The sequence below is a fragment of the Mangifera indica genome, unplaced genomic scaffold (genome assembly GCF_011075055.1).
Source record: "Mangifera indica cultivar Alphonso unplaced genomic scaffold, CATAS_Mindica_2.1 Un_0018, whole genome shotgun sequence".
NCBI lineage: Eukaryota > Viridiplantae > Streptophyta > Magnoliopsida > Sapindales > Anacardiaceae > Mangifera > Mangifera indica.
Genome location: NW_025401110.1, coordinates 7,311 through 19,346, shown reverse-complemented (window position 1 = coordinate 19,346; position 12,036 = coordinate 7,311). Strand labels below are relative to the sequence as shown.

At 34.0% G+C, this 12,036-nt stretch overlaps 1 protein-coding gene and 1 pseudogene across 2 annotated transcripts; one reads left to right on the top strand and one right to left on the bottom strand.

Annotated features, from left to right (window-relative positions):
- Nucleotides 1-712: 712 nt before the first annotated feature.
- On the bottom strand, nucleotides 713-5,960 carry LOC123205872. 2 transcript variants are annotated; one of them, XR_006499902.1, is made up of 14 exons: nucleotides 5,709-5,960; nucleotides 5,334-5,431; nucleotides 4,607-4,689; nucleotides 4,335-4,461; nucleotides 3,942-4,005; nucleotides 3,170-3,267; nucleotides 2,999-3,083; nucleotides 2,300-2,423; nucleotides 1,816-1,917; nucleotides 1,621-1,685; nucleotides 1,381-1,462; nucleotides 1,205-1,284; nucleotides 993-1,117; nucleotides 713-916 (listed from the first exon to the last, which is right to left on the bottom strand). XR_006499902.1 is itself a non-coding variant. In XM_044622925.1 (13 exons), exons 1-13 carry the CDS (start codon nucleotides 5,918-5,920, stop codon nucleotides 1,060-1,062), a joined length of 1,278 nt encoding a protein of 425 aa, XP_044478860.1. In that variant the 5' UTR covers nucleotides 5,921-5,960; the 3' UTR covers nucleotides 713-1,059. The 2 variants fall into 2 exon arrangements, 1 of the variants encoding a protein (XP_044478860.1); XM_044622925.1 differs by having other exon boundaries at nucleotides 713-1,117.
- A 4,024-nt stretch (nucleotides 5,961-9,984) lies between these two features.
- LOC123205871 lies at nucleotides 9,985-11,641 on the top strand (annotated as a pseudogene).
- Nucleotides 11,642-12,036: the final 395 nt, after the last annotated feature.

Below are 12,036 nucleotides of genomic sequence, written 5' to 3'. Positions count from 1 at the left end.
AAAATAAAACTTTTTTTAGTATCACTAGTTAAATGATAATTTTTTCTCTAGATTTAATAAATTTTATTAACTTTAATAATATATGAGTGTGTATTTGAGTTTTTAAAACTTCGCAAATAACAGTTGAAAGTGAATTAAACCTTGGATGGGAATAAGTCCTTTGGCCTATAATTTAATATTCTTTTGCCAATTTAATATATTAAAATAAGTATATAAATCATCATAGTGAATTCAATTTCATTTATTTTGAAATTAAAATTGAACAAAATAAAAAACAAGACAACAGGATTTAACCTCACAAACACGAGCTTAAACGAAAACAGTTATTTGTTTTTTTCATTTTTTGGTTTGATTTTATATAAATTTGTCCAGAATGACCTGAGTTTGTCTTGTTCATTCAGTCAATATATGGTTTCTTCTGATATACTCTCTGTCACAGGAATGAGATTTGCTTGTTTGTACAGTGTGTTTCTCAATCAGTTGATTTTTGAATGAAAAGCCCCTAATTGTAGGGCATTATATGCAGCATTGAGTACAAGTATTTTCTTCCACTTAAAGTTGGATTTGAATTGAATTTGTTAAAGTTCAACTTGGCTCGAATAAACCCAAAACAAGCTCAAGCTTGAGCTTGAGAGTTAAAATCCAACCGCATTTTATACTTTCCCATAGCTTCAGTAATTACAAGAAGCAGAAAGAAACTGGGAGAGGGAAATTGGTGTAAACTTAAGATGATAATTTAAAATGAATGAAAATGCTTTTTTTGAAACATCTTTGCTCAAAGCATTATAAGAAAAGTGTAGATTACTCCAAAAGGGCAGCTTGTCAATAGTTACAACATGTCACTTGCTTTTTCCTGTAAAGAACTGATGTCCCCGCAACATAGGCGTTGCTTTTGACAATCTATAATTTCCGATACCTGAGATTTCAAACTTCAGTGAATCATCAAGAAATATGGATAACTAGATGTTACAACTTATGCCCGGAAGTTCTACCTTCATGGTATGGTGAAGATGCTGAAGTAGAATATTGATATATAATTCGAGTTTCTTTTCTTCATCATTATACGTAGATTCCTAATCCAATCTCTTTTGGTTCTGTTTCCACCATCCATGGTGGCCTATCGGGAGAAGAAAACAACTGATGATTAAAACCAACAAGAAAATAGGCTAATAGAAAAGCAAGAGTTAAAACAAAGAAGTATTACTTGTTCATTACGAAGTTTATTGTTCCTTGTGCCGCACGCTCAAGCAGAACTTCCCTTGCCTCGATTGCAATTCCTTCAGGCTGCAGGAAAAAAAAAAAAAGACAAAAATTGATGAACTGTCTTAACATTTAACATTAACATGTCTGTCTCCTAATTTTTAATGCCGTCATGCATACCTCTTCAGGAAACCAAACCCCTGGCTGTGTGACTCCCTCAAGAAGTGCAAGGGCAAAAGCTGATGTAGCAGTTCCCACAGATCTGAAACAAATGTAAATGTGTTGTTTAAAACAACCTATGATGCTTCCAGAATCTACCTGTAAATTAGGAACTCATAGTAGCACACGATATAGTTCATCGCTTTTGAGGGAAGCACTCTACAGAATTTAATTTGTAGAAACAAAGGCAAAGGAGCTTACACAGATAGCCTCCTGTGACTAAAGATGCCAACCGTATTGCGACCATCTGAGCACTCCAAGTCAACCTGCCAGTTGAAAGAAGCATTAGCAAAGGGACTTGTATTACACTGAACCCTGTACAGATTTCATCTTTCCATTTCAAAAATATAATAGAATAATAATAATACTACGATTAAATTAATATTGTAATCTCACCCTCATAGATACACGTTCTCCAGCAATCTTATCAAATGCCCGGACAACAGGATCAAACAATTGAACCAGCTGTTGGACTTTGTTTCGGTCTCTCAGATACTCCTGCAAGATTGACCCAAAACTTCAAGTTCTTATCAAGAGGAGCTAAACTAACAGCCTTTCATTTGAAATTGATGCTTGACCAAATTAAGATTGAATGCAACATGCATTTCCTAGTTTTTACTACCATGTTCCTGTTTAGAACAGTACATGGATGAAATTCCAGAACTTTACACATAATATAATCACTTGTTATAAATTAATCAATGTCGATCATTGAATCATGGAGTGATGCTTGGAACATTAAATATGATACATCAGTATTTTTGCTTGCCAACAGCTTCCACAATACATGGCCAATATAATAACGTAGGATAGAATACCAAGACAGTGGAAAAATCTAAACAATCAGCCAATTCAAGCTCTGAGTAAAGTAGCTGCCTACAGGAGGAAGAAGCTTTGTCATGGCAATCATTCCCAAATTCCAGAAGAATGGTGCAGTTCCAAAGCGAGCGCTAACAGTTGGTACTCCAAGGATTTCATGAGCACTTCGAACCTCCGGTAAATTCCTGAAAATAAATGATTCTGTTTAATTTAAGTGCTCAGGAAATAAAGCAATTTTGCAGCTACACAGTTTTTAAATCAAGTAGCTAAACCAAAACTACTGGCTAAAAGTAAATGACATTCATTGTAAGCTACGCATGAAACATAGCCTGAATTCTTATAGTAAAGGTTGACTCAGGGACTGAAGGGAGCCACTTTTATGTTAATAAGTTGAGGGACAATATGCAACCTCAACTCTGACATTCTTCAACCTTTTATATCAACCTATTCTTCCCATTGGAGCAGTAATTGTTAATATATTTATTGGTTCTCTATGCTAATTTAGTGATGATAATTTATCATGGTATTTGAAGCTTTTTTATCCATACTCAAGAATATTTTAGTACGGCAAAAGAATATAACTTTGAGGAATATTGCATTGACTGTCCCTGAATTTCGCTAACATACAAACAAGTCACCCTAGTCTTGAAATTAGTTAAAAGCCTACAACAAAATTAAGAAAACTGTCATATAGTTTCTCAATTCATCAAAAAAATCTTTCCTGTGAGTTTTGAGCTCAACTTCTTTCCTATGAACTTACAATAGAAAGACATCTTTTCTTCCAATTCCTTTTCCGAAATCAACATTGAGCATTCCACTGTATGGCTTTAGTTTGAGCTTTTCTCCTGCTTTCATAATGCCAACATGGTTATACATCATATAAGTAGAACAAGTGAGCATAGATAATTCACAATATGCCCTTGAAACTGACCTTTACTATATGCAACAACTTCCTCTCCAAGAAGTAAAAAACTAGTAGCTAATATTGTAGGACCAGCACCACCAGTGCCTGCTGTATAATAGCTGAACCTGAGAAGAACATATTTGCACATAAATCATATGTACGAGGACAAAAAAGACAGGAGCAAAGCAATCTATTATGAAGTTTTGTGAGGGAAATGCATAGATATTCCAGTTGTTTTGGCTCCCAAAGCTTGCATGTATGAGTACGACACTAGCTTGAACCCGAAAGCTTAAACTAACAGGTAGCAAGCCAACTCATTGTACATAAATCCTTCACTTTTCTACTCTGTAAGGCATTTACTGCTCACATAGTTATCTTATATTCATATGGCATGATGATTATTACTCAACCCAAATCCTTTATTGAATTCTCCACTCCAATCCCCAAACAACCTTCCCTGACAAAATTAAAATGTTTCTAAGAGGAAATTCACAAGTTGATTGCAATCCTTAGTTGTTAGAGCTTAAATATGATTCAGAATTGTAATACTAAACCTGGTGTTTGAAATAGATTTGACTAAAATGTCTTAGAAGCAGGTTCATTTAACTAAAAATGAAAAAAACAAAAATAGCTATGAATGGCCTCAATATTTATGTTGATGGGATGATGCGGTTCACAAAGTTTTAGAAAGAAATACAAAAAATTAGAATAAAGTATAATATGTCAATCATCAGTTGAAACTAATTCAGCAAGCAGGGTAGTAGTGGATGGTGGATAAACAATTAGGGGGTATAATCACCTTAGCCTCTCTGGTTCCCCCTTGCTTTCATCTCTTGCAGCACGAACTAGCGCTGCAGCCATCACTGCCATGAAAAGTGTAGCAAGTAGTATATGTGAGTAAAATCTCAAATTCTTCATATACCGAGCTTTTAAACCAGTCATACATGCAATACACAATTTGAAATGAATATTATAGGATGAAAATTGTCAATACAAGTAGCACGTTGAGAATCATAAGGTCAGCTGAGATCAACAGCTCAGATAATTTTACTTTGTGGCAACAATTCTTTGGAGTTCACATGTTACAATAATGAATTTCCTGATCTTCCAATTCATTTTATTCTAATTTTATCTTAGATTTATATTGGCCATATGTGCACAAAAAGCAGAAAAAAAATATTCATAGTAGCACCATTGCTCACTCCAGGATAGATTCCACCGGTAGTTATTGCTGGAACATGTGCAGCTATTGCTCTATCCTTCAAGGATTTTGCACGCAATGCATAGCTCGTATCATCACAAACATCCAAATATGCTGTCTGTTGGGAGATAGAACAAACAGTTCATGAGAGAACATCATGGTACATTTTAGAGTTGTAAAAGTACCAATATCATCACATAGATAAGAGAAATAAAATAAATAAATAAAAGAAATGAAAATTTCACATAATTACCTTTCCTCACCTTGGTCTCTATAGCGGCTTCCAGCACATTGCAATTCTTTGCCTGTTGAAAAGGCCCTGCAGCATGGACTACAAGATCCACATCTGCAGAAGAACATTTATGGTATTTGAATGGTTTGTTACTCATTTCAACAACTTAATAAACAGATAGTATAGAATTCTGAATTGATCAGAAAATTGATTGCCACAGAAACAATAAGAGGTATATATGTATAAGAATTCTCAAAAATGCAATGTCACTTTCTTAGAATCTGAACTGTAACTTCTTTAAGAAAGAGATATCTAGAAGTTAAAATGTCATTAAACTTATATTGTGAATTTGCAAAAGCATATCAAATATCAACATTAACAATATGTAAAATAAATCAACAAATTGATACAGAAGACAATATTTGACGTGCTAAAGTCTACGTCCACGAATGAGAGAAGAATATATCTATATCACAAAGATAAAAAGTACAACACACAATATTATATCCCAAAAGAGCAACAGCAGTAGCATTCTCCAAAGACTAGGCCAAGATATCCAAAAGAGCAATGGCTAGTAGCAGCGTCTAAAGACTATGCCAAATGTTCTCAACAACTTATTTATGTAAGGAGCTGATAGCAGCTCAAAAAGTTTTGTCTTTTCAACAAACTCATTCTAGAAATATTGATGTAAATTTTATAAAAATGCACAAGTCCGCGACCACGACGACAATAATAATTATACGAAGACATTACTACACCTCTCAAAGCTAATTCCAATGAATCTAGATTATCAATGTTAACTTCAGTAAATTCAGAGTTCTTCCCCAATTTGTCCACCATTGCAGCACCCTTTTCCCTGCCATAACACAAAAATTCCTCAGCTGCCATCTCAACTAATAACATTTCTCTCTTTCTCAATTCAATTCTTTAAATAAGTAAACGTTTCACACTCAAAAAAAAGAGGCGCGGGGGGGGGGGGGGGGGGGGGGGGGGGGGGGGGGGAGGAGGAATTAAAACTAAAACAAAACAAACAAAAACACATCCTACAAGCTCTAAACTTAATAAATTTCCAATCTTTCTTCCATTCTCTAGTATTCCGAACACAGAAAACAAAAGGGTAGTCTTATTTTCACCGGTTTCGACAGCCAACAACGATTTGAAGTTGAGGCGAGAGCTTGGATAGAGCGATGGCAGTGGAGCCTCCAACGCGGCCAGTGCCTCCCAAAACCAAAACGCGGGCGTTTCGGGTCTTCTCCGGGAGTTGAGGTCTGTCAAGAACGGTCTCTTTGAGGCTGACACAGGCCATAACTGATGTAGAATTCAAATGAAGAAGAGCTGGCGCCATGGTTGTGAGCTCAGTCTCTAGTTCTATGGCCTGTAGCAGAATTTCTTATCCAATTATCAGTTTATAGAGATGATCACGTGGCCAAATGAAGTGTCTGGTGACGTGTCAGATTTTTGTGCCATTAATTTTTAAATAACATGATACGTTGTCGTATTTATCTGCATTTAAAATGCATCATATATCATAAGATTTCATCAATCTTTTCTCTTTCGATTTATTGAAATTCTTTTCATAGTAAAAAAAAACTAGTTAATTTTTTTAGTTCACTTTTTAAGGAAAATATTAATAAAATAAAACGAGGCCTTAATACTTATTTGGGGGAAAAATAATTTTTTATTAATTTATAATTAAGTTCTTTAAATATATATTTATGACATCATTACATAATTTATAATACTAAAAATAATTTTTTTTAAAAAATTAAATATGAGTCATGCAAAGATGGATTCATTTCGATTCAATTTGTTTTGAATTAATATTTAACTTGATTTAAATTAAATTAAACCTATATTTTAATTAATAGTTTAGCTCGAAACCATGTTCAGTGATAATATTTATTTTGCTGATATTACTATTTATCTCACCAATTATCTCGTCAGAGATTTATCTCATTGATGACTTTTAACAATATCTTTAACCAATTCAAACAAATTGAAACTTAAACTCGAACTAATAATTTAAATATAAATCAAATTTGAGCAAACTCATATTTATGTTCAATTCATTTTGAATCTAACTTTAAACCCATATGACCACACTAAAAGTGATAACTATAAATAATTTTAAAATTAAACAATTAGATTAAATTATTTTCTTTTTACTTATAACATATAGCATTTTAATAACTAGATTTATTACTTTAGTAAATTATTTTTATTGCATATTTTATTTGCTTAATATTTTGCACCCACTAACAAAAATTCCTCATTACACCCCTACTAATGTTACATTTTATATTCCCTCATTTATTTACTAATAACTTTTAACTACAAGTCAATCATTTTATTGACATGGATATTGAAGGGTTAGGCTAAATGGTTTGGTAAGGTTTATGACATGATGTTAAAACTCAGAATCATATTAATTGATCTAGTTTAGAACTAGGGCTGAATTTAATTTAGATTTAAGTTAAAACGTATTTTAGTTATTAATTTGAATTGACTGGAATTGAATCGGGTGAATAGAGTTGGATCACAATTCAACTGTTGGGTTTTAAAAAATTTTTTAGGTAGGTTTCGAACACATATATAAAAAAAATGACAAAAGAAAAACACACGGACCGTAGTAGACTTAAAACCCATTTCTATAAATACACAAAAAGAAAAAACACATAGAGACACAAAAAAAGAAAAAAAAAAACACAGTTACTTATTGTTAAGCAAATTATACCTATTTTGTTAAATAACTAAACCTTGAGCATAAATATATTTTGATTATTGGGTTAAACCTCGTTAAAATTCTTGTGTCTCATTTCTTTATATTTGTTTTCTTTTTACATTCTAATATAGTGTAACATATAAAACAATGTCTTTTTAGATTTTAATCATTGTTATCTTAGTTTATATTACGTACGACTTAAAATTACGTATATAAATTGGTAAAGAAAAATTGTATCATCACTTGGCCAAGTAGGGGCTCCACTTTCAAATTCAAGTGTATTTATATGGTGCTATTAACATGGCAAAATAAATATTTAAATTTAATTTATCAAAATCATAGAGGTCCATGACCTCTTTTCTCTACAGATTTAAATTGAGAGACTCTCGCTATAGGGATGCCAAACCTAAATCTTCACAAAGCCGATGGCAAAATAATTTTCTCCAGTCTGAATGTGCCTCAGATAAACCAGTGAAACAAGGAAAGTTTCCCTACTAGATAATGAACTTTGACCTTTGTGCCAATCTGAATGGATGATGACAAATGCCTTCTTGAAAACTTGTGAAAATCCTGATGAGTCAGGTCAGTCGACTCAGACTTGCTTAAAAAATATAAATGAATCAATCCCAATATACAAGAAATATGCCGAAACCATCAGCCTGTAAATTTTGGTCCACGTCCATGTTTTTCAGGTTTGGCAGCTGGCAGCCTATCCTGAACTGACACCTCACATACAAGAGCCAAAGATTTTTCTTGTCTAGAAATTCGAAGGAGAATGGTCAAGAATTTATCACCAGTTATGGCAGATTGCTGAGTCCTGAGTATTAAATTCTATTAGAGGTTTCCTGAATGTTTTTGCTCCAAGATCTTGGCTTTATTCATCTTAATTTATGTTTTGAAAAGTCTTGGCCTGATCATAAATTTCTATTGAATTGAGTAATTGACCAGGAAAAAATTTGTAGCTCATTATTCAAGACTAACTTATCTCTTCAATCTACATATTGGAAAAATTCCATGGCTTTCTATTATTCTTCAAATTAAAAAAGACCATTCACATTGAAGATGAAGTTTGATCTCCCAAATTGACTCCTCTGTATTTAACAAATTTGCTGACATTTAAAGGATATGCATAATTTGGTTTAAATTGTAAAACCAAACCAAATATTTTAAAAATTTTGGTTTGATTTGATTTCGGATGATAAATTTTTGAAAAACAGTTTTTGTTTGGGCTGTCATTTGAACAATTTTTAAACTAAACTAAATTGTAAACTGTATTTTTTAAATAAGTGATTAGACATACAATTTGTTTTCCATATTTATTTTATCATTTTATATATATATATATATATAAAATATTTATTTTATATACTTATATTATGTTTTAAAAAATTATAATTTAATTAATTTTATTAAATAATATATATTTAAAAACGAATGATTATAATACGTTTAACTGTAATCCAAACTGATCCATCAAATTGTGGAAATGCTGTTATAATCAATCTAAACTAAAGGAGACTTGAACAAGACTGTTGAAGCAACAAGAAAAAATATATATCAATATCAATACAAGAACGTGTTTTATGCAAAATTAGATGCTCTCTGTGCGGCTTGGGAGAAGGCCGGAGCCCCCAATTAAAAGATGGTTGTATCCGAAGTTGGAGCAACAGTGAATAATGCAGGAACTTAATACAGAAATTTGATAAATCATGTGAAGGAAGCAGGAGCTCCCCGGAAGCCAGGAAAGGCTATTGAAACATATTTGTTTGCATTGTTTGATGGGAACCTAAAAACTGAAGGGATTGAGCAAATAAATCTATTAACACAATTGTCTAAAAAATTGCTGCTCAGGGTACTGAAGAAGTTGGAATCCTGATATCTCTTGATCTTGCTTTACGAACTCAAGTCAATTTTGAGAACCGGGAAACAAAACAAAGGTCTTCTATAAGCAAATTAACCTCAGAGATGACACTCGGCTAACCCCTTATCGGTTACTCTTTTGTTGAAATGAATGCTTTTGTAAAAGAGTTAGCGGGTTAAGATTTAGTCAAGCTGATGCTTTGTTTTTTCTTGGTAACAATAACCCACAAAATAAGTTGTCCAATAGTGCATTTTTCCTTCAAGAAAATTCAAAGAAGACTAGCTATTGATCGCAGGATTAATTTTGCATCACCAAAGGACGTCAGAAGTTTTCATGAAACTGACACCTAGTACATCCAAAACAAACAACATTTTCTCATTATCAGAATATACTTGGAATATATTACCGAAACAAGGACTTAGACCTTGTGGAAAATCTCGACGACTTCTGAGCTCAAAACTTGCGGAAAAATAATTAAAAAGTCCTTGCCTTAAATTGAACCCTTAATCTGCAACTTCTGGTCCATGTTTTCCAGGTTTGGCTCATGTTTAATTCTGAAGGTTAGCCACCGGGCAGCCAGAGACTTTTCTTTAGGGTCTAGAAATGCCAAGGAAATTCGTATAGGACTTTGCCACTAGTTATGGCGGATGATGTGATTCACGGAATTTGATTTGGCTTTATTCATCTTAATTTGTCCATTAAAAAGTCCTGGTGTCATAAATTTCCATGGACTAAACTGACAGAAAGTCCAGGTGTCAAGACAAAGGTTTAAAATAATCATATCTTCAAGTGGAAAGTCTTGTTGCCTCCATCTATATATAGAGGTGGATCCTTAGCTACAAAATTGTGCACCAGAGAAAATTTAATTTTGGTTTTTATTTTCTGATCCATGGCTGTTTCCTCTTATTCTGCGAGTGAAAAACTTTCCAGGGCTGCAATGTTGTTGCTCTTTGGGTTGTTGATGTCCCACATACAAACATCAGGTCTTCCTCTCATTCCCTCCTCTCCCACGATTCTTTATTTAATTGTTCTGAGATTATTTTAATGTGTGTTTTAAGGATATGTATTACAATATATTTTTAATAGTTATTGAGAAGAGTAATATTACATGTAATCTAACTATCTTATTCATATAATTTGATATAATAACATGTGATAGAGTGATTTTGAAGTGTGAAAAAAAATAAACAATTCAATCATCCAATCACATATTGTTACTTTGGTTTGCACAAATAAATTATTATCATTTACTTGTATACATAGTTTTAGTCTCCCGGAAGGTAAGTATTGACCAATTTGTTGAAGGCATCTGATTTGTGGTACTAACAGGTCAAAGGCTGTAAACTCTTTCCATAACGATCAAAAGCCCTCATAAAATTTTCATATAAAGCACTGCAAACTCAAAAGCACTTTAATTTTTGCAGGAGCCATAGGTGTATGCTATGGAAGAAATGGCAACAATTTACCACCACAAGCTGAAGTTGTGACTCTCTACAAGGACAACAACATTGGGCAGATGCGAATTTACTATCCGGATCAAGCAACCCTCCAGGCCCTGAGAGGATCCAACATTGAACTCATCCTCGACGTCCCAAAAGACAAACTCCAGGACCTGACGGATTCTGCAAAAGCCGGAGATTGGGTCCAGACAAACGTCCTGGCCTACTCCGCTGACGTCAAATTCCGATACATTGCAGTGGGAAATGAAATCCGCCCTGGTGATGCAGAAGCTCAATATGTTCTTCCTGCAATGCGGAATGTCTACAATGCAATAGCTGCGGCAAATTTACAAGGGCAGATCAAGGTTTCGACCGCAATCGACACAACTTTGTTAGGCAGTTCCTCACCCCCGTCCGAGGGGGCTTTCAGTTCTGAAGCAAGCTCCTACATCACCCCATAATTCAATTCCTGGCACAAAATGGAGCTCCACTCCTTGCCAATGTGTACCCTTATTTTGCCTACACTGGTAACACCGCACAAATCAGCCTGGCTTATGCATTGTTTACTGCTCCAGGAGTTGTAGTACAAGATGGTTCGTACCAATACAGGAATTTGTTCGATGCAATAACGGATGCTCTGTATGCCGCTTTGGAAAAGGCGGGTGCCCCAATTTGGAGATTGTTATATCAGAAAGTGGGTGGCCATCAGAAGGGGATCCTGCAGCCACTGTGGAAAATGCAGGAACTTACTACAGGAATCTGATTAATCATGTGAAGGGAAACACAGGGACTCCAAGGAAGCCTGGAAAGGCTATTGAAACATATTTGTTTGCCATGTTTGATGAAAACCTGAAAGCTGCAGGGATTGAGCAACATTTTGGTGTCTTCTCTCCAAACAAGCAGCAGAAGTACCAACTAACTTTTGGCTGAAAGAGTTGCTACAGCTTTCTCATAGCCTAAGCTTTAAATAAGAGAGCCTTGTGCACCATTTCATAATGTACTAAAATATTATTTTTACGATAAATAAAGTTAATAATTATTGCCACATTATAATAATAAACATGTAATATTCGCAAGGCTGCTTCTTGGTTAGCAGCAGCATCCTTGGGATAATTCAACCTAAACTTTAAATATTTTCTGAAAATTATTCCGAATAATAAATCTTTTGTTCAAAAACAGTTCACTGTCACTGCAAGGACATGGAAGTGACTTCAAGATTTAATAAAAGTTAAAAAAAAAAAAGGGTAAAATCTTAGGGTTGAAAAGGTATTCAAGACTGTCAAAATGAGCCTAAACAGCTGCCTTAACTTTGACAGAATCTGTAAGCTCTGAAGGAACTCCATAAGATGCAACAACAGCATCAACCTCAGGAATTAGAACATAACTTGCAATAGAGAGAGCACCCCCTAAGCTCCTATGCAATAGCCGGTCACACTAAG

Bases quoted from the DNA above. Each gene is read 5' to 3' on its own strand.
- LOC123205872 (XM_044622925.1), bottom strand. From the start codon at position 5,920: ATGGCGCCAGCTCTTCTTCATTTGAATTCTACATCAGTTATGGCCTGT. The intron at 3,268-3,941 runs GTGATTATACCC...TGTTCTTCTCAG, and splicing joins GGGGAACCAGAGAGGCTAAG to GTTCAGCTATTATACAGCAG. The intron at 2,424-2,998 runs GTAAGTTCATAG...ATTTATTTTCAG, and splicing joins AGAAAAGATGTCTTTCTATT to GAATTTACCGGAGGTTCGAA.